At 40.1% G+C, this 18,154-nt stretch overlaps 2 protein-coding genes across 4 annotated transcripts; one reads left to right on the top strand and one right to left on the bottom strand.

Moving 5' to 3' along the window:
* The first annotated feature begins 462 nt into the window (after positions 1–462).
* cars2 (cysteinyl-tRNA synthetase 2, mitochondrial) lies at positions 463–11,379 on the top strand. 2 transcript variants are annotated; one of them, XM_061682867.1, is made up of 15 exons: positions 463–879; positions 1,938–1,988; positions 2,060–2,177; positions 2,254–2,325; positions 3,370–3,475; positions 3,562–3,642; positions 5,368–5,497; positions 5,575–5,708; positions 7,485–7,552; positions 7,668–7,734; positions 8,363–8,501; positions 8,613–8,736; positions 9,046–9,144; positions 9,891–10,100; positions 10,170–11,379. In XM_061682867.1, exons 1-15 carry the CDS (start codon positions 683–685, stop codon positions 10,263–10,265), a joined length of 1,692 nt encoding a protein of 563 aa, XP_061538851.1. In that variant the 5' UTR covers positions 463–682; the 3' UTR covers positions 10,266–11,379. The 2 variants fall into 2 exon arrangements, with proteins under 2 accessions (XP_061538851.1, XP_061538860.1); XM_061682876.1 differs by lacking the exon at positions 463–879 and adding an exon at positions 891–990.
* LOC133405880 (DDRGK domain-containing protein 1-like) lies at positions 10,281–17,876 on the bottom strand. 2 transcript variants are annotated; one of them, XM_061682892.1, is made up of 8 exons: positions 17,653–17,876; positions 14,684–14,836; positions 13,868–14,007; positions 12,041–12,142; positions 11,834–11,956; positions 11,710–11,748; positions 11,520–11,625; positions 10,281–10,788 (listed from the first exon to the last, which is right to left on the bottom strand). In XM_061682892.1, exons 1-8 carry the CDS (start codon positions 17,738–17,740, stop codon positions 10,628–10,630), a joined length of 912 nt encoding a protein of 303 aa, XP_061538876.1. In that variant the 5' UTR covers positions 17,741–17,876; the 3' UTR covers positions 10,281–10,627. The 2 variants fall into 2 exon arrangements, with proteins under 2 accessions (XP_061538876.1, XP_061538887.1); XM_061682903.1 differs by having other exon boundaries at positions 13,868–14,004.
* Between the last annotated feature and the right edge of the window lie 278 nt (positions 17,877–18,154).

Here is an 18,154-nt window from a genome sequence, read left to right as displayed (position 1 = left end):
AGATTCATAGAAATAAAGTGTTGCATTTTGATTTTCATCTGTTTCCTACCTTGCTAGATTACTGTTGATAGGCTAATTATTAATCATTAACATAATAAGTGTCTTCACGGGGATGCATATCAATAACTATTAACAGTAACATAATTAAAGGTGTTTGAGCAAATTTGTTATTTCAGAAGTATGCGTCAAACTGGTAGCTCTTCACATTAATCAGTCCCCAAAAACTGGTTCTCAGTTTCAAAAAGGTGGTAACGCCTGATGTAAGACAACAAAAGAGGGAAACGTATTGTGTGCAGACTTTATTGTTTCCTTTATGCCAACAGTCATGAATTCCGCCATTGTATATCATTGACGGTAACATTTATTTTTACTTTTGTACTTAAGTACATTTTCTGTACTCTTATTTGACAGGTGTTAAATCAGTATTCCACATCTAATATGGCGGCACCGTCGACGTACCATATAGCCGGCTGAAGCGGTATCTATGTCAATACGATGTCCATGAGCGTGACCGCGTCTACTTAATAGTTTCGTGTAAGCCTGAATCGTGTTTATTTATTTGTTTTTGTATTCTTTCATTGTTTACGTGTAATTTATATCGCAAGAAGAACCTTTAGATTTGATGCGTGTGTGCTACATTAGCTCCCTATAGCAGGGCTTTGCTAATTTGCTAGGTCACAGCATGTGGAGAAACCCAGTCAAGTCGTTTCTACGGCGAATCAAAGGACTCAATGTACGACCAAGAGCCCGTGGATCATGCACCAGAAGCGAGAAGAAGTGGGTCGTGCCCACTGGATTTGACACAGGTTTAAAGACTTTCAACAGCCTCACCAAACAGAACGAGCCTCTGATTCTGGCTCGAGAGGGAGTAGCCACTTGGTAACGAACACGTTCAAATGATCCAAATAATGTAAACGGTATACAGGTTGTCCTCTGTTTACGACGGCCCCGACATGCGCGGTTTTGAGGCGTCACACAAGGTACAAGGAGGTACGCTCAGTTACCGCCGCACTTTCTGTTTTGTTTTGTATTTGTGGCCTAGAAGGTTTTTGTTTTTTTTGTATTTTATTTTATTTTTTTTAAATCCAAATCCATCCATCCATAAATATACTAGTCTGGTTGCCAGTCAATTGTTGGGCACATACCGTACCTGTATAGAAAAATCAAGAACCACTCACATTCACACCTATGGACAATTTTGAGTCTTCAATCCACCTAAAATGCAAGTTTTTGGAATATGGGGGGGAAGCCGGAGTTCCCAAGGAAAACCCATGCAAGCACGGGGAGAGCATGCCAACTCCGCACAGGAAGGCAGATTCAAACCCCAAACCTCAAAACTGTGAGGCGCAAGTCCACTGTGCTTTTCAGAAAAAATGTTTACTGTACTCTAATTATGACTTCACTCCTGTGTTAGTATAGTTTAAGATGTAAAAATACTGCGTCAGGTGGCACAAGAGAAGCTAATTTACTGCCGTACTTAAGTGTTTTAGTTTTACATTTGTGGCCTGGAAATATTTTTCATGCAAAACCTCAACAGATGCATTTAATTTCACCTTCTCTAAGCTGTTCAGTGCACTTGTACAACTGTTCAATGTTTCAGTCCATATTGTCCAACTTTCTCGAACAAGGAGCTGATGGCAAAATTTGATCCATGAATGGCCCAGTACAATTCCCAGTGCATCTAGACTTGATATTTAAACAGTCCTCTTCATCACGCTGTTTACATTTGGGCATACTGAGACCAAGACGACGGCTAACAATTGATCGACAGTATTGTGTTCTCAGAGGGAAGTGGCCACTGAGCTTAAAGAGTGATAAACTACGGCGCGTTCCGACCTACATACAAATTGAAGTTACTCCGTGGTAAACTGAGGACCACCTATATTTATAGCAACGTGCTTATCTCACACAATACAACACTTGTGTTTGGGCATCAGGTACAGCTGTGGGCCCACCGTGTACGACCATGCCCACTTGGGCCATGCATGGTAATAATAATCACACACAACTAATTGAATACATCTTCAGTCTAATTGACATTTAACTTTTCTCATTGAAGTTCATACGTCAGGTTTGATGTGCTCCAGAGAATCTTGTCCAGGTTGTTTGGCATCACGGTCATCCACGCCATGGTCATCACAGACATTGATGACAAAATCATCCAAAGAGGTTGGCAGGTGAGACACCAGTTGCTATGACAACTGTTGTGAGTGAGTATATTATTTAAAAACATGTTTTGCTTCTTTTACCAAGGAGAACATCTCACCCATCATCATAGCCAGAATGTATGAAGAGGAATTCAAGAAGGATATGATGTCATTGAAGGTGTGTGTGTGTGTGTGGCTGTCTGGGTAAAGTCCAGATGATGTGGACTATGCCAAAGATTTTATAACTCTGCTTTCTTATGCCACCACATTGGAATTAGACATTTCTATACAGTGGTAACTTGACTTATGAGTTTAATTATTTATCATTTATCCAGGTAAAGCAATTGAGAACATTCTCCTTTGCAATGCCAACCTGGCAGCAGACAGCAGAGGAAAACAAAGCCAAATAAAGAAATTCTGTGTTATCTCATTCTGTGACCGTGTTCGTAACTTAAATCACTCCTCTCGAATCGACATTCCCCATTGAAATTAATGGAAATGCCTTTAATTCATTCCAACACCCCAAAAAAAATAAAATAAAAAATTCATCAGATATTTTAATAAAATAGTACTGTAGAGTATTGCAGTGAATGAAAACATACATTAATAACAGAAAAGGAATTTTAGCCTAATAGCATGATTGCCTCAGTAACTTTGAATGTTTTCCAAAAAATAAATAAATACATTCAAACACGAAGAGTCCACTTGCCTCGATTCCAACTTTGCGGTTTACCATGGTCGGATAACAGAGAACACAATTTTTAGCAAGCACATTGGTATTTTTTTTAATTATGACACGACTTGTGCAATACTAGGCTAAGCTGTTTTCCTTAATTGATTTTTGTTTTTTGTATATTTTTTGAAAACTTACTGTCACTTTCTTCATTTTTTCTTTTCCCCACTTTAAGCAGCATCTCCATCTTTCATGGACTGAGGTTCGCAGCGTATAAATGATTTTAACGGCCTTGTCTGGCCTTTAACGACGTCTTCTGCTTCAGTGTAGTACATATCGTAGAAGTTGTACTATACTCGTGTTGTTGGAAAAAGGGATTAATTTTATAATTAATTACTTGTCGATTAATGGTTGCACCTCAAGTGTTTGTAAGGTTGGATGAAAATTCTATGCTGCCATCCCATGTATCCATATTAGACAGAAATTTGGATTGTAACAAAAATATTGGAATTTTTTTAAATATAAATGTGGCTTTTAAAAAAAATGTAGGTGCTTCCTCCTGCGGTTTATGTACGAGTCACTGAGAACGTACCGCAAATTGTGGCCTTCATTCAGAGGATCATCGAGAATGGAAATGCCTATGCCACAAAAGAAGGTGAGGTGATTTTGGATGTTCTGTATGGCGCAATTTAGTTGTCCCTCACCAGCTCATTAAACTTCGCATCATTATTTGACCTGCAGGTGATGTTTATTTTGATATCCAGTCCATCGGGGATCGCTATGGCAAGTTTGGGGCAGCTGGAGATTCTCAAGAAGGAGCTGGTAAGAATCGGTTAGAATTAAAAAAACAATTTAAAAATCTTTATATAAAAAAAAAAAAAAAAATGCAGAAATCAAGCACAAGACCTATGAAAACTGTGATAATAGGCCATACACATTTACACTAGTCAACCACTTTTGTAGGAAAATTGTGCATCATTCAAAATATACTGCAGTTGTATTTAGAACTGCACTGTATTGGATTAAAGAATTACCGCACGTCTAGAATCAATACAACTTTCAAGCAGTGCGGTTCTGCGGCACTGGGATCTACAACCACAATAATTAACAAGAGCGTCATAAGTGGGAGAAAAGTGATGACGATTTTAAAAGGGGGCTTTAGAAAATAGTATTTAACATTTTTGGCATTGAAGTGGTGGGGCCCGAAGTGATTATTATTTTTTTGTTCCCCCACAGGCCCCCAAATCTCTGATGGCACACCTGATGATAAACATTGTTTTATTAATAACTCTCTCAGTCAGTTGTCAGACATACTCACACTCTGTACTTATGGAGAAGTATGGATACCTCTTTAAAAAACAACTTACTAAAGTAGTACTTATTTGATCCCTTAAGTTAAAAAGTACCAACTCTGAAATGTACTTAAGTATAGATTTTTACAATTTCGATAACTTGGCACAACAAAAGATAAAAAACATTTTTTTTTAACCAAGCTCTATTTAGCGTTGGGTCAGGATTTTATGCTATCAGTGTTCCCACAGCTTTACTAACATTGTGAAATGACTAACAAAAAATGCTAAATTTGCTAATAACTGCAAAAAAATATTCCTTAATTAAAACTAAAAAGTACATACTGAAATATCCTTAGGCCAAAGTACAAACGTAAAGAATGAATTTTTACTGTCAATTATATACAATGCCTGTTTTTGTGACTTGGAACGACTTTTATGCTGTCAAAACAATGTGTTCCCGTAGATTTGCTAACGTCGTGAACTAACTAACAAAGAGTGCTCAATTAGCTGGCAAAAAAAAAAACTTTACCTATTTGTTTTTCCCCAGATTAGACAGGAGTTTTGAGGCTGGTACAAGACAATGCATTGGCTACGACTCATTCTTGTAACCGACAACGTAAAAAAATAAATAAAAATTTTATAGTCTGTTAAGTGAAAATATGTCTTCTAAATTTGACAACACTACAGAGCAGTGTTGTTAACAATCCTGCCAAATTCGAATGATTAGAAAAAAATTGTCGTCAAGTATGGAAAAAATGAGGCTTCACAAACTTTTCAGAAAATTCACACTGTTGTCTCCGCTCTCAACTGCTGTGGGCGTGCCCAACTCAATGTGTGAAAAATAGATGCTACTTCGTCGAGACTCTTTCTTACGCCTTCACATCCCTACAAGTTTGTAGGGATGTGAAGTTTGTGTTTCTGTAGTCGTAGAAATGGGCCTTGCAATAATTAATAGTAGCTCAATTGCACTGGATAATTACTGATGTGAACATAGATGCTTAAGTTCTTATGTAGTAGGGTAGGAGGCACTTTCTGTTACATTATGTCACCAAAGTACAGATATCTGTTGAAATGCAGTGAGTAAAAGTAAAAGTCATCAGAAAAAAATATTCAAGTACATCATCCAGCCATTCAGTAATTAGGAATTTCTATGTGGTTACCTTCCACCACCGAATGTATATAATAAAGTATTATGCAAGTGCATTTTACCTTTATGCTTGAATGATAAAAGAGGATATTGTGCTTGGTTTTCCAGGTAGCTCCAGTAAAAAAGATGTGAGGGATTTTGCTCTGTGGAAGCGATCAAAACCTCAAGAACCACACTGGGAATCTCCTTGGGGCCCAGGAAGACCAGGGTGGCATATCGAGTGTTCCACCATTGCAAGGTTTGCATCCCCAATGAGGCGTTTGGCTCCGCATCATTTCGTTGATCTTTGACGTGTCACCACTGTGGTGGGTTCAGCTCAATGTTTGGGAGTCAGCTGGATATCCACTCAGGTGGCATTGACCTGGCCTTCCCTCACCATGAGAATGAGGTTGCACAGAGCGAAGCCTATCATCAGTGTGACCAGTGGGCCAATTACTTCCTGCACTCAGGTAACTCGTGCACCAAACGCAAACAGAAATGCAAAAAGTCAGCAAAGTTGCGGTCATACAGCATTGTACAATTCCAATGAAGTTGGGACGTTGTGTTAAACATAAATAAAAACAGAATACAATGATTTGCAAATCATGTTCGACCTATATTTAATTGAATACACTACTAAGACGAGATATTTAATGTTCAAACTGATCAACTTTATTGTTTTTAGCAAATAATCATTAACTTAGAATTTTATGGCTGCAACACGTTCCAAAAAAGCTGGGACAGGGTTATGTTTACCACTGCGTTACATCACCTTTTCTTTTAAAAACATTCAATAAACGTTTGGGAACTGAGGACACTAATTGTTGAAGATTTGTAGGTGGAATTCTTTCCCATTCTTGCTTGATGTAAAGCTTCAGCTGTTCAACAGTCTGGGGTCTCCGTTTTCGTATTTCACGCTTCATAATGCGCACCACATTTTCAATGGGAGACAGGTCTGGACTGCAGGCAGGCCAGTCTAGTACCCGCACTCTTTTACTACAAAGCCACGCTGTTGTAACACGTGCAGAATGTGGTTTGGCATGGGCGTCCATGAAAAAGACGTTGCTTGGATGGCAGCATATGTTTCTCCAAAACCTGTATGTACCTTTCAGAATTAATGGTGCCTTCACAGATGTGTAAGTTACCCATGCCATTGGCACTAACACAGCCCCATACCATCACAGATTCTGGCTTTTGAACTTTGCGTCCATAACAGCCCGGATGGTTCTTTTCCTCTTTGATGTCCACAATTTCCAAAAACAATTTGAAATGTGTACTCGTTGGACCACAGAACACTTTTCCACTTTGCATCAGTCCATCTTAGATGCGCTTGGGCCCAGAGAAGCCGGCGGCGTTTCTGGGTCTTGTTGATAAATGGCTTTTGCTTTGCATCGTAGAGTTTCAAGTTGCACTGTAGTGCCGAACTGAATTTACTGACATTGGTTTTCTGAAGGGTTCCTGAGCCCATGTGGTGATATCCTTTTCACATTGATGTTGGTTTTTGATGCAGTGCCGTCTGAGGGATCAAAGGTCACGGGCATTCAATGTTGGTTTTCGGCCTTGCCGCTTACATGCAGTGATTTCTCCAGATTCTCTGAACCTTTTGATGATATTATGGACCGTAGATGATGAAATCCCTAAATTCCTTGCAATTGTACGTTGAGGAACATTGTCCTTAAACTGTTGGACTATTTACTCACGCACTTGTTCACAAAGAGGTGAACCTCGCCCCATCTTTGCTTGTGAACGACTGAGCAATTCAGAAAAGCTCCTTTTATACCCAATCATAGCACCCACCTGTTCCCAGTTAGCCTGTTCACCTGTGGGATGTTCCAAACAGGTGTTCGATTAGCATTCCTCAACTTTCTCAGACTTTTTTGCCACATGTTGCAGCCATACAATTCTAAGTCAATGATTATTTACTAAAAACTAATAAAGTTGATCAGTTTGAACATTAAATATCTTGTCTTTGTAGTGTATTCAATTAAATATAGAGTGAACGTGACTTGCAAATCATTGTATTCTGTTTTTATTTATGTTTAACACAACGTCCCAACTTAATTGGAATTGGGGTTGTATAATGAAGTGATGGATGACTGTTTTTTTGTTGTTGTTGTTGTTGTCAGAATTGTGTCACTGGAAACAACTCAGATACTTTCTGAACACAAGCCCTGATCTAACACTAAAATAATGCTAAGTAGGACAGGTTTTAAAATGCAATCTCACAAAAATCCTATTCTGTTTAGGACATTTACACCTCAAAGGCAGTGCGGAGAAAATGTCGAAATCTCTGAAGAACTACGTCACCATTAAGGTAACTCACCTTAAAACAAGAACTTGAAATTTCCTCAGATAGTGTGCGAATGCTGAGGGATGTTGTCACCTTTCCAAAGCTGCAATACAATGTTTTTTCTTCCACGCATCATCAGGACTTCCTGCAGACTCACTCCGCCAATGAGTTCCGTATGTTCTGCCTCTTGACCAAATACAGATCAGGTAGTGACAATTTTACAGAAAACCCTATACAGTAACCCCCTTGCGAATACTGAGCCCTGTCACAAGAGTATCAAAAATGTTTATAACTCTATAGTACCACTCAAAAGAATACTTAGTTTCCCAAGTACCACCATCACAACAAACATTACATACAGTACATTAGTGTAGTAGTAATGTCCATAAAAAAGTACATTTAAAATTGTAAGCCAATCTAACACTATGCACAGTTTGAACATTAACACTGTGCATATAGAGGAAAAAAATTACTTAAATATGATTCAATTCAAATGTAAATACAAATACCTAAATAAGTTTAAGAACAGACAGTTCTTATTACTTAAATGCAAATGTAGTGTACTTTAAAGTTAAATACAACTGAACTTTACTTGAGCAGTAGAAGTGCACGTGTAGTCGTGCACATGCAGCAAAGACTGTCTGTAACTTCCACGATCAACCCGGCCTAAACTTAGTTGCTCCCCGACATACAAAGCTTCTCTCTCAGTGGCGATGTATCACGTCAACATATTCTTGACTTACTGTCCCGCAACTCTGCAGGGCATTACTGTACTGTGCATGCCTTTCATTTGTGCAGCTGGTGATAAGTGACTGGTCTGTGATGTCTGTGCAGCTATAGATTACAGTCACAGCAGCATGTTGGAAGCTCGGGTCTCCCTAGCAACCATATCTACCTTCTATAATGATGCTCAGGCCTACATAAATGGTCAGCTGCAGTGTTTGCCTGTGCAAGATGGATTACTCTGGGAGAGGTTTGATCCTGCTGTTGTTTTTCTCAAGCCTTTTGAAGGACTTTGTAAGTGCTCTGATGCTACTACAATGATGACGTAACAAACTGCTGTCTCCTGGTTCCAAATCACAAGGTTGGCTCAGACAAAAGCACTTGTGATGACAGCCCTGGCTGATGACTTTGACACCCCAAGAGCCATGAATGCCATCATCGATTTGGTTTACCAGGGAAACTGCCAGCTACAGCCGGTTTCCAGGGTAACAAGCGCAGGCTTTTTTTTTTTTTCTCTCTCTCTCTCCATAGTATAGACCTTTTCACCATGGCGTCACACTTAATACTGGGTGGCAAAAGCTCAAGCGATCTCTGATTGCATCACTAGCAAACAATATATTACACAGCGACCCCAAACAATATATTTTTGGCATTGTTTCAGTTCAAGTCAGCAGTAGTCAATCACTTTCTGCCACCCGGGATTCCCGTTGCCACTTGTTCACAAACATAAAATGTGCTGACGTCACAGCAGATCAGCTTATTTGATGGATGTATTGCCTGTGTTGTTGTATCAGGCTGCAGGAGGAACCAGAAGTCCAGCAGTTTTGGGAGCCATGATGGCCTACATAAGAGACATTTTGGACGCGTTTGGGATCGACCCCTTTCATAACAAGGTCAGGATAAATGTGGAACCTCCAAAATAGCAGTTAATTCTCAGTGTTTCAAACTAGGATTTGGGATTCATCCATCGTCGCTGGCTGAAGGCGTCTTTATGCTCCCGCGCTCGCATTGCATCACGTGACCGACGCATTGGCCCACACGGCCCTTCTGCGTCACTTGACGTGCACATGGCAAAAATTGTTGCTGCGCGTAGAAAGCCGCAGAAATCATCTCTAATGATTGGTCCGTTTTTAGTCACATGCTTTGATGACGTACTCACGGTTCCTCTCGGTTCCACATACCACCTACGCCGCCGCCTTCTTGATCGATTTTGCAGCATAATTAAACGTATCAACTGGTCATCTAGGTCCATTTGTTCTACTAGACACTGTTCCACGGTCGCCATTGTTGTTGCTTTGTTCCTTGTTACGGAAAGGAAAAACGACTACTGGAAATGGCCAAAAAATGCAGAGGAAACTCCTCCCTGTGGCGTAGCGACACCCCTGACTTGGAGGGGACCTGCAGGACATTTTCAAAACAGCGCGCGTGGGTTGCGCTCGAGTATAAAGGCAAACTGCGCGCGGGATAGCCACAGTGACGTCAGCGCGGTCGCCCCCCCCGTGCGAGTATAAAGAAGCCTTAACATGCACTGATTCCACTGACAACATGGCCATGTAGATAGAAGAGTTGGACTCCCTGGACTCAAAAACTTTTGAGAACCCTGTGATTATGTCCAAATCTTAAATGTTTCTATATGCAGGAGGCGGAAGCCATAAGCCAGTCTGGAAGCCTACAGGCTGTTGTCGATCAGCTAACTCAATTCCGAAGTGAAGTCAGAGCCTTTGCCCTCACCCGTCAGTCAACAACATCAGAGAAGTTCCAAGAAGCACTTCATCCAGACAGAATCCCGCTCCTTAAAGCAAGTGACGATCTGAGGAAGAACCTGGTACCTCTTGGGGTGCTTATAAAAGTGAGGAACTAGGTATTTTACAATTACATTGAGGAACATCAGACAGACATCCTGTTCTCGTGCTTTCAGGATCGAGGAGCCAGCTCCACGTGGGAGCTAACGAAAAGAGCACCAGAAATTACAGACAGGATGAAACCCAGCACAGACAAAGCGGTTCATGGATGAATGGATTCAAGCATATTTCTGATTTAAAAAACAAAATAATTTTAATGGATTTCATTTCTTTAAATTGTGTCATTGTTCTGTCACTATACCTCACTGGCATATATGAACATTATTTGTAATCAATAAATAAATAACTTTCTGACCATTTAAGTGAAATTAGATGATTTCCTGTGTCACACATGGCGATCTCTCAGCGGTGGTTGGGACTCACTTTTATTAGAGGGTTTGTTTGCACGACCTGCAGAAGGTTTGGGCTGGAAGATTCACCGCATGGGGGTTAGAAAGTGGAGAATTTAGTAAAAATGCCAAAATTCTATTGAAACATTGTGATGCTGGATGTTGTCTGAGTTACATCCTGTCCATCAAGCAGTGTTGCGGTTCTCTGGTTTCAAATTAATCAGAGTGTTACTGGCATGGGCCAACTCCGTGATAGAAACTCGACCTCTTTGTTTGATGAACTGTGCCACTGCGTCCATTTCTGCCGGAGTGATGGATATAAACTTCCCCCTGTCATCAATGACCCCTGGGGGAGAAAAGAAATTCCAAGATTTCATAAATACAACAAGCTAAACTACCATTTGTATGTACCTTAAATATGTAAAAATAAAAATTACATTGGCTGCAAATCAATTAGGTGTTGAAAGTGGTTTCCAAAAAATTTTGACAACCGTCTAAAACTGGAGTAATCCAAAGTCCAGCCCATGGGCCATTAGACACATCACATAACTAAAATGCATTGTGCTACAGGCAACATTTACTTGAAATGTTTGGCAAGACTTAGAAAAACATGCATACAGTTTGATGTTAGTAATGACAAGTTGTTACTGTAAAAGTGTTATATTTGAGTGAAACCTACGCCATGTTCAAGAAAATTGTTTTCTGGAAAAATAATTGATGAAAATAAAACATTTTCATCACAATTTCAAGACGCAGTTGCAATATCAAGTATCGGTACTTGGCTAGTTCTCAACAGCAAGTAATTTAATCATATTCTGTCTGGAAAAAAAGTGGTATTGGATTGGTTTTAGTGTGTTTAATGAATTAAAGTTAAAGAATGTACAAGGGGCCCTTGTAGACTTTGATTCTTTTCAGCCCTCAAATTAAAATGTTTGGACACCCCTGCTCTAAAATGTGTAAAAAATAAAATGCATGTACAATTCAGTGGATGCGTGTCAACACAGTTTATTTCTAAATCGTTTTTTTTTTTTAATGTACATAAGCTATTGTGAAGATAGCGCAGTACTTGACACAAACCTGTGAGGGAGCCTTCTGCTAGCAATTCCTGCAGTCGAGCAATAGCATCTTTTGTTCTCATTCCAAAATGAGAGGCCAAGTCCTCCAGGAGAACAACTTTAGAACTCTGGTGGAGACAGAAAGTTGGGTTTAACACACAGTTGCTCTTCGTTTTCTGGGTTGGGGGGGGGAATGGAGTGTGTGACATCACCTCTATGTAATCGATAAATTCTTGGAGAAGGTTACGTGACTGGAAAGCAAAACCAAACAAGTGTTTATTATTTGAATAGCAATCAAAGAGGTTGAGTGTGAGGTCATATCAGAAGAGACCTGACCTGGTCTTCATTGAGTTGCTCCTCCTCACCCTGGTCTTCTATCACAAAGGAGGCTTTGAGCCTGAGGTACTCCTCCTCCTCTCGTTTCTCCTGCTCCTCTTTGGCTCGCCGCTCGTCCTCTTCCTGACGAAAGACCAATGATTGGGTACAGTACGTGCACAGATGAGGGATGAAAAGGAATTTAAAAAACAAAAAACAAAGAGGGACCTGTTTCTTTTCCAAGAGCCGTTCTTCCTCCTCCTGTTGTCGTCTCTCCTGCTCTCTGAGCTCTTGCATCCTCTTCCTTTCTTCACGCTCCTCTAGCTCAGCCTGAAAGTAGAATTATTAAACAATAAGAGTAGTGGTGGAAAAATACTCGTTTGTTCGTTCAATTTTGTCGTGTGATTGTGGATATTGTAGACCCTTAATTTATTCTTTATTCATGGGGGAAAGGAACTGAGCCCCGCCATGAATAGCAAAAAAAAATGAGTGTAATTGACACCCAAGGTGATATAACTTCATACTCATCTTAGAGCATTACCCTCAATAAACAATCAGCAGAGCATAAACATAGCATTGTTACGGTGAAGACTCTCCGTAACACCCTCGGCTAAACTTTGCTCCTCCCCAATATAGGAAGCTCTTAGAATAGCCAAGATGTATACAACATACGACAATATACTACAACATCCACCAACTACTAGTTTCCTGATAACCACAGCTTTTGCATCATCTTTTGGCATCATTGGGCATTACAGGAAGAGGAGGAAAAACATGCCAAGCTGCGAATAGTAAGTTTTTCAGCAACTAGCTGAGGATATGGTCTACAGGAAAAAAATCCAATAGGTGAATTGAACATATGCATGGTAAATCATTAAGCATTTCCAGTGGAAAGGTTAGGTAGCATGTGAGTTTCCGCACGTCCGTCTGTTTCAAACTAATTGGACGCCATCTGACGAAAAATAACCATACTCTTTAAATGAGTGATAACGTGAGGTTGTGTAATCAATAGTTCGGCGCTGGTTCTTTTCAAGCTCGAAACTACATCAAAAGTTTGAACTCTTTAAAGACGAAGGGATACCTCTTTCAGACAACACTGCAATGTGACGCCTGTTATGTTCAGCGATTCCACTCAGCTTTTTATTTCAACATGTTTAACAGTGACCCGGAACTACAAATGAGATGGAATGTAACATTCACCGAGACAATTTTATCATCTAAAAAACGAGTCTGTAGCCCAGACTTGGAGTCGCTGTTTTTGAACTGTAAGTATGGTGGCAAAACAATATAACGAATTGTGAAACACTTTTACATTTCAGAAAACAAATTAACAAAAGCCAAAACACTTTTACATTTCAGAAAACACATAAACAAAAGCAGAAACACTTTTACATTTCAGAAAACACAAAAAAAAGCAGAAACACTTTTACAAAAGACGAAACAAATTACAATTGAGACCCGAAACCCGGCTCATTCTTAGAAATCCCACACCCACATATCTCGTTACATCTGCGTAGCCTACCCTTCCCGCAATGCAGGAGCCAATCATTTTGAAGCGGGGCGGGTCTTGCCGAGATGGGGTGCGGGATTTCTATGAATGTCTGTGAAAGGGGACGTTCGCTTTCCAGGTTCCGGGTCTCAATTGTAATTTGTTTCGTCTTTTATGTAAAAGTGTTTCTGCTGTTGTTAATGTGTTTTCTGAAATGTAAAAGTGTTTCGGTTTTTGTTCATTTGTTTTGTGAAATGTAAAAGTGTTTTGGGTTTTGTTAATTTGTTTTGTGAAATGTAAAAGTGTTTCGGCTTTCGTTAATTTGTTTACTGAAATGTAAAAGTGTTTTGGCTTTTTTCATTTGTTTTCTGAAATGTAAAAGTGTTTCACAATTTGTTATGTTGTTTTGCAAGTGATTCTACTCGCCGCACAGGTTTGCTTCATTCATACTCACCGGTGTTTACGAATCGAAGCTAGCACGCCTCCTTACCCCAACCGCGCAAGTGTTGCGTGCACACACAGTCCATTCGTGAATAGGCGGCTGTTGAGGGCATTCAGCCTCTCACCTCTCGCTGGGCTTTCTTAGCCTGTTTCTCTTCCAGCTTCTTTTGCTTCTTGGCTCCAATTTTTGCCAATGGCTGGAAGCTCTGCTCTTCTGCCTCATCATCATCATCCTCCTCGTCCTGGTGCTGCTGCTCTTGTTCTTCTGAAATTACCAAAGCTTCACAAGGTTTTGTTCCTTTTCCCCCCATTTGTTTTTTTTAAAGGTAGGATTAATCAAAAACAGCCATAAACATTTCCTGAAATGTTTGTAGAGGGATGGTGGATTTACCACAGAAAACACATCATATAGGTGCATCTTAATAAATTTGAATATTGTAGGAAACGTCATTGTATTTCAGCATTGCAATTCCAAAACTCAAATTATACAGATTCATTTAAAAAAATACTTTTCGGAAGGCCAATTCCAACCTCAATTTCATAATAAATTTTTTTGACTATTTCTCATGTAACGTTACTTCTTGGAGATGGTAAAATGTGGGTTCTTGTTAGTTGTTAGCTAAAATCGTCAAAATATAACAAATACAATCATAAAATAGTTCACTCTGTGCAGTGACTCGATAAGAGTTTTTTAATTGAACTACAGAAGTAGTTTTAATTTTGTAATTTATTGAGATGTACCTGACCCTGACCCTAGAATCAAGCTTGGATGGGGAGAAAAAATATATATATATTTTTTCCACTTTAGTTAACACTGCAAGTTTTGGGCCATTTTTCAACATTTTCCCTGATTCCTCAGTGAATAATTGACAAAGTCAAAATTCAGTACGGAATAACAATTGTGATACAATGGCCTCATGTGTGTTTCAAAGTCTGTTTACCAAGCTCCACTGTTTCCCTCTGCGGTCTTCTGTTGGCCATCGCCCCTGCAAGGTTTCTCCTCCTACGCGGCATGCCAGCTCCTCGCTCCTCAACAGCAGCCTGTGGACGGACGCCCGCCGCTTGGACAACAGCTTGCTCATGCTCTCTGTCAGCTGTGAAAAGAGTTCACCCATAACAATTAATAACAATAACAATAAGGATACATGTAGCTAGGTTTGGGCACCATTTGAATTTGAGCGATTCCGATTCCGGTTCCTTAGTTCGATTTCGGTTCCAAACGATTCTCGATTCCGATTATTTTAGGGGCTGGGTCAAAAAAGTTTGCATGGTTTAAATAAAGGGTGTCCAAATTATGAACATCCATTTTCTTAGCAGGCCGCAGCATAGACTAAAATTAACATTTGACTCGAGGTTCTTTATAACCAGTATCAATATCAAACCTATGAACTAAAAGGCAATGTGTATCTGGAACTAACCCAATTGACTTAATAGTCATGAATTAATGTTTCAGTTAAAAGTTAAATATAGCATTGTTAAAATAGTTATTTTAAATGTTTTAACTATTTTATTTTTATTCTTTCACTCGCTGAGTTGACTGACAGTTGACTTCACTAATAGCATTGTTAAAATACTTATTTTAACAATGTTATATAGCTGCCCCTGTATTTTGTTTCATCACGTCAAATGGTTTACATATGCAAGTTTTAACTTGACTTCTTGTTTTAAGATAGTAGCCTTTTATTTTGAAGGGTTCGCACCGGAACTCAGCATTTCGGCACGAAAAGTAACTTCACACGGCACCAGTTATTGTTTTTTATTTTAATGGGGCGGACGACTGGTTAGAGCGTCAGCCTCACAGTTCTGAGGACCCGGGTCCAATCCCCGGTCCCGCCTGTGTGGAGTTTGCATGTTCTCCCGTGCCTGCGTGGGTTCTCTCCGGGCACTCCGGTTTCCTCCCACACCCCCAAAACATGCATTCATTGGAGACTCTAAATTGCCCGTAGGTGTGACTGTGAGTGCGAATGGTTGTTTGTTTGTATGTGCCCTGCGATTGGCTGGCAACCAGTTCAGGGTGTACCCCGCCTCCTGCCTGATGACAGCTGGGATGGGCTCCAGCGCGCCCGCGACCCTGGTGAGGAGAAGCGGCTCAGAGAATGGATGGATGTTTTTAATGGATGGAACAAAATGCTCTAAAACGCTGATTCCTTTCCCTACCCACCGATGAGGCACACGGTTAGTGTTTGTGATACTGTGAGACGTTTATGTGAATTTTGTCCTAATTCATTGTGATGTAAAGTTGCTACGGTGAAGTTTTAGCCCAATGTTAAGCTTTTTTTTTTTTTTTGTCATCGGCACTTACCTTGGTTTGAAGACTAAAATAAACGCTAAAAACCATCAGTGCAAAAGTGCAAGCAACCGTTTACCTTGTTAGCTGTCTCAATGTTGGCATAAACTTATTTTATTTTCACTCACCCAATTGAATGAGAGTTGACTTCACTGAAGCTCCGCGCGGTATAGGGTGAGGCTCGGAGCACGTCAGACACTACACATCGGGAAAAACTCCTTTGCACAATATAATCTTGTTCCAAGTGTTGCACTGAGGCAACTGGTCATTCATTTTAACAAAGTTAAGACAATTTTGTTCGCCGCCACCGCCATTGGGCACAAACACGTCATAGTGCATGTTCTTCTTCGTTGGTTTACGCCGCTTCTTCGTTACTTTTCCCCACTTGTTCTTTGCGGCTGGAGGACTACGCATCAAAACTGGGAACCAACATTTTTAAATTTTGAGCGGTTCCGGGAGAACCGGAACATTAGTCCCGGTTCCAATCAGTTCTCGATGCTCAACCCTACATGTAGCCAAAAAGGTTAAATAAAATACTGTAGTGTATCAACACTAATTTGATGCAGCATTGTCGCACTTAACTGCAACGATGCAGATAATAATTCTTTAAGACAACTGTTTAATGATGTCGGCGACAAGAATGAGTCGCGGCTAATATGTTGTGTCTTGTGATAGATAAAAAAACACCAGCTTTGGGTTTTCACAAACTTCTCCTCACACGGGTCACGAGCGTGCTGGAGCCCATCTCAGCTGACTCTGGGCGAGAGGTGGGGTACACCCTGTATTGGTTGCCAGCCAATTACTGGACACATAGAAACAACCAACCATTCACATTCACACATTACGGGCAATTTAGAACCTTCAATTAACCTAACATGCATGTTTTTGAAACTGGAGTACCCGGATAAAACCCACGCAGACATGGGGGGAACATGCAAACTCCACACAGGCGAGGCCAGATTTTAACCTGTGTCCTCAGAACTGTGGGACAGATGTGCTAACCAGTTGCTCACTGTGCCGCCCAATGTAATCCAGATAATAAAAAAATGTATATTTTAGAACTGAATACTATTTTTTTCAGTTGCTATCATTAGTTGATTAACATTTGTAAGTCAGTTCAAAGCGTTAGCAAATCTGTGGGAACAAGTTGCTTTGATAATATAAAAGTCGTTATCAAAACAGGTATTGTTTAATTAACAGCAAACATTTTTTTTTACATTTGGACTTAAGTACATTTCAAGAGTGTGTGCTATTTTACTTTTACTCAAGAGCAGGAGTATAATCCATACTTCAACTTTTACCAGAGTCTTATTTTACACAATTAACTGCACTTTTAATTAACCCCCCCCCCCCCTCCCCCCCAGTTAACATGGATATTTGACTTCTAAAGCAAGTCATAGTGAATGTGTTTTAAGTAAAAACTTCAGTGTGAGTACTTTCACCACCAGTACATGCTGTTAACTTTGTTTCTCTGCCGACGAAGCCTACGAAACACATGCGCGCTCGGGTCGTGACTGCAAACGTCAATTATCGACCAATCATCTACCATTTGAGACTAGATTTAGCTGCGTCTCTCGTGCCGATTTACGCTAACGGTTAGCTGGTCGCCTAGCTCCAACTTACCTTCCTCCGTCCTTTTCCGCAACTTCACCGCAAACAGCAGCAGCACAGCGAGGATAGCGGCAGCTATCAGGTACAAGACGATATCCATCACCGTTTCACACACTCTTTTAACCTGTTAGTTTGTATCATGGATAAAAATATATGCGAGTGTTGCTCGGTCGTCCGGAGACTTTTGAAACGTCAACAGCCGACAGATTTCTTCTTCTACGCTGTAATTTTTCTGTCGCTCATTCAACAGTTTGGAGCTCATAGCAACCACCTACTGGTTTGGGGTAAGAACATACATCAGTTTGTTATGTCCGGTGCTCTCAAAATGCCAGTTTAAACCTGCAGTCGTTTATTTATTCATTTAAATAATAATAATAAGAATAATACCTTTAACCCTTACACTGTGTTGGTCAAATCTGAAATCTTTTGACATCAGACAGAAATAAAAAATACCCTAAATTCTAATCTTTCATCCTAAAAATTGTTGAGGACTTCTTAATTGTGACCAACATTA

The sequence above is a fragment of the Phycodurus eques genome, chromosome 1 (genome assembly GCF_024500275.1).
Source record: "Phycodurus eques isolate BA_2022a chromosome 1, UOR_Pequ_1.1, whole genome shotgun sequence".
Classification (NCBI taxonomy): Eukaryota; Metazoa; Chordata; class Actinopteri; order Syngnathiformes; family Syngnathidae; genus Phycodurus; species Phycodurus eques.
Note: the sequence above shows the minus strand (reverse complement) of the source record. Positions and strands in the feature narration are given on the sequence as shown.

Bases quoted from the DNA above. Each gene is read 5' to 3' on its own strand.
- cars2 (XM_061682867.1), top strand. From the start codon at position 683: ATGTGGAGAAACCCAGTCAAGTCGTTTCTACGGCGAATCAAAGGACTC. The intron at 2,178-2,253 runs GTGAGACACCAG...TCTTTTACCAAG, and splicing joins TCATCCAAAGAGGTTGGCAG to GAGAACATCTCACCCATCAT. The intron at 8,737-9,045 runs GTAACAAGCGCA...TTGTTGTATCAG, and splicing joins AGCTACAGCCGGTTTCCAGG to GCTGCAGGAGGAACCAGAAG.
- LOC133405880 (XM_061682892.1), bottom strand. From the start codon at position 17,740: ATGGATATCGTCTTGTACCTGATAGCTGCCGCTATCCTCGCTGTGCTG. The intron at 12,143-13,867 runs GTGAGAGGCTGA...TTCTACTTTCAG, and splicing joins CTAAGAAAGCCCAGCGAGAG to GCTGAGCTAGAGGAGCGTGA. The intron at 11,626-11,709 runs GTGATGTCACAC...TGTCTCCACCAG, and splicing joins AATTTATCGATTACATAGAG to AGTTCTAAAGTTGTTCTCCT.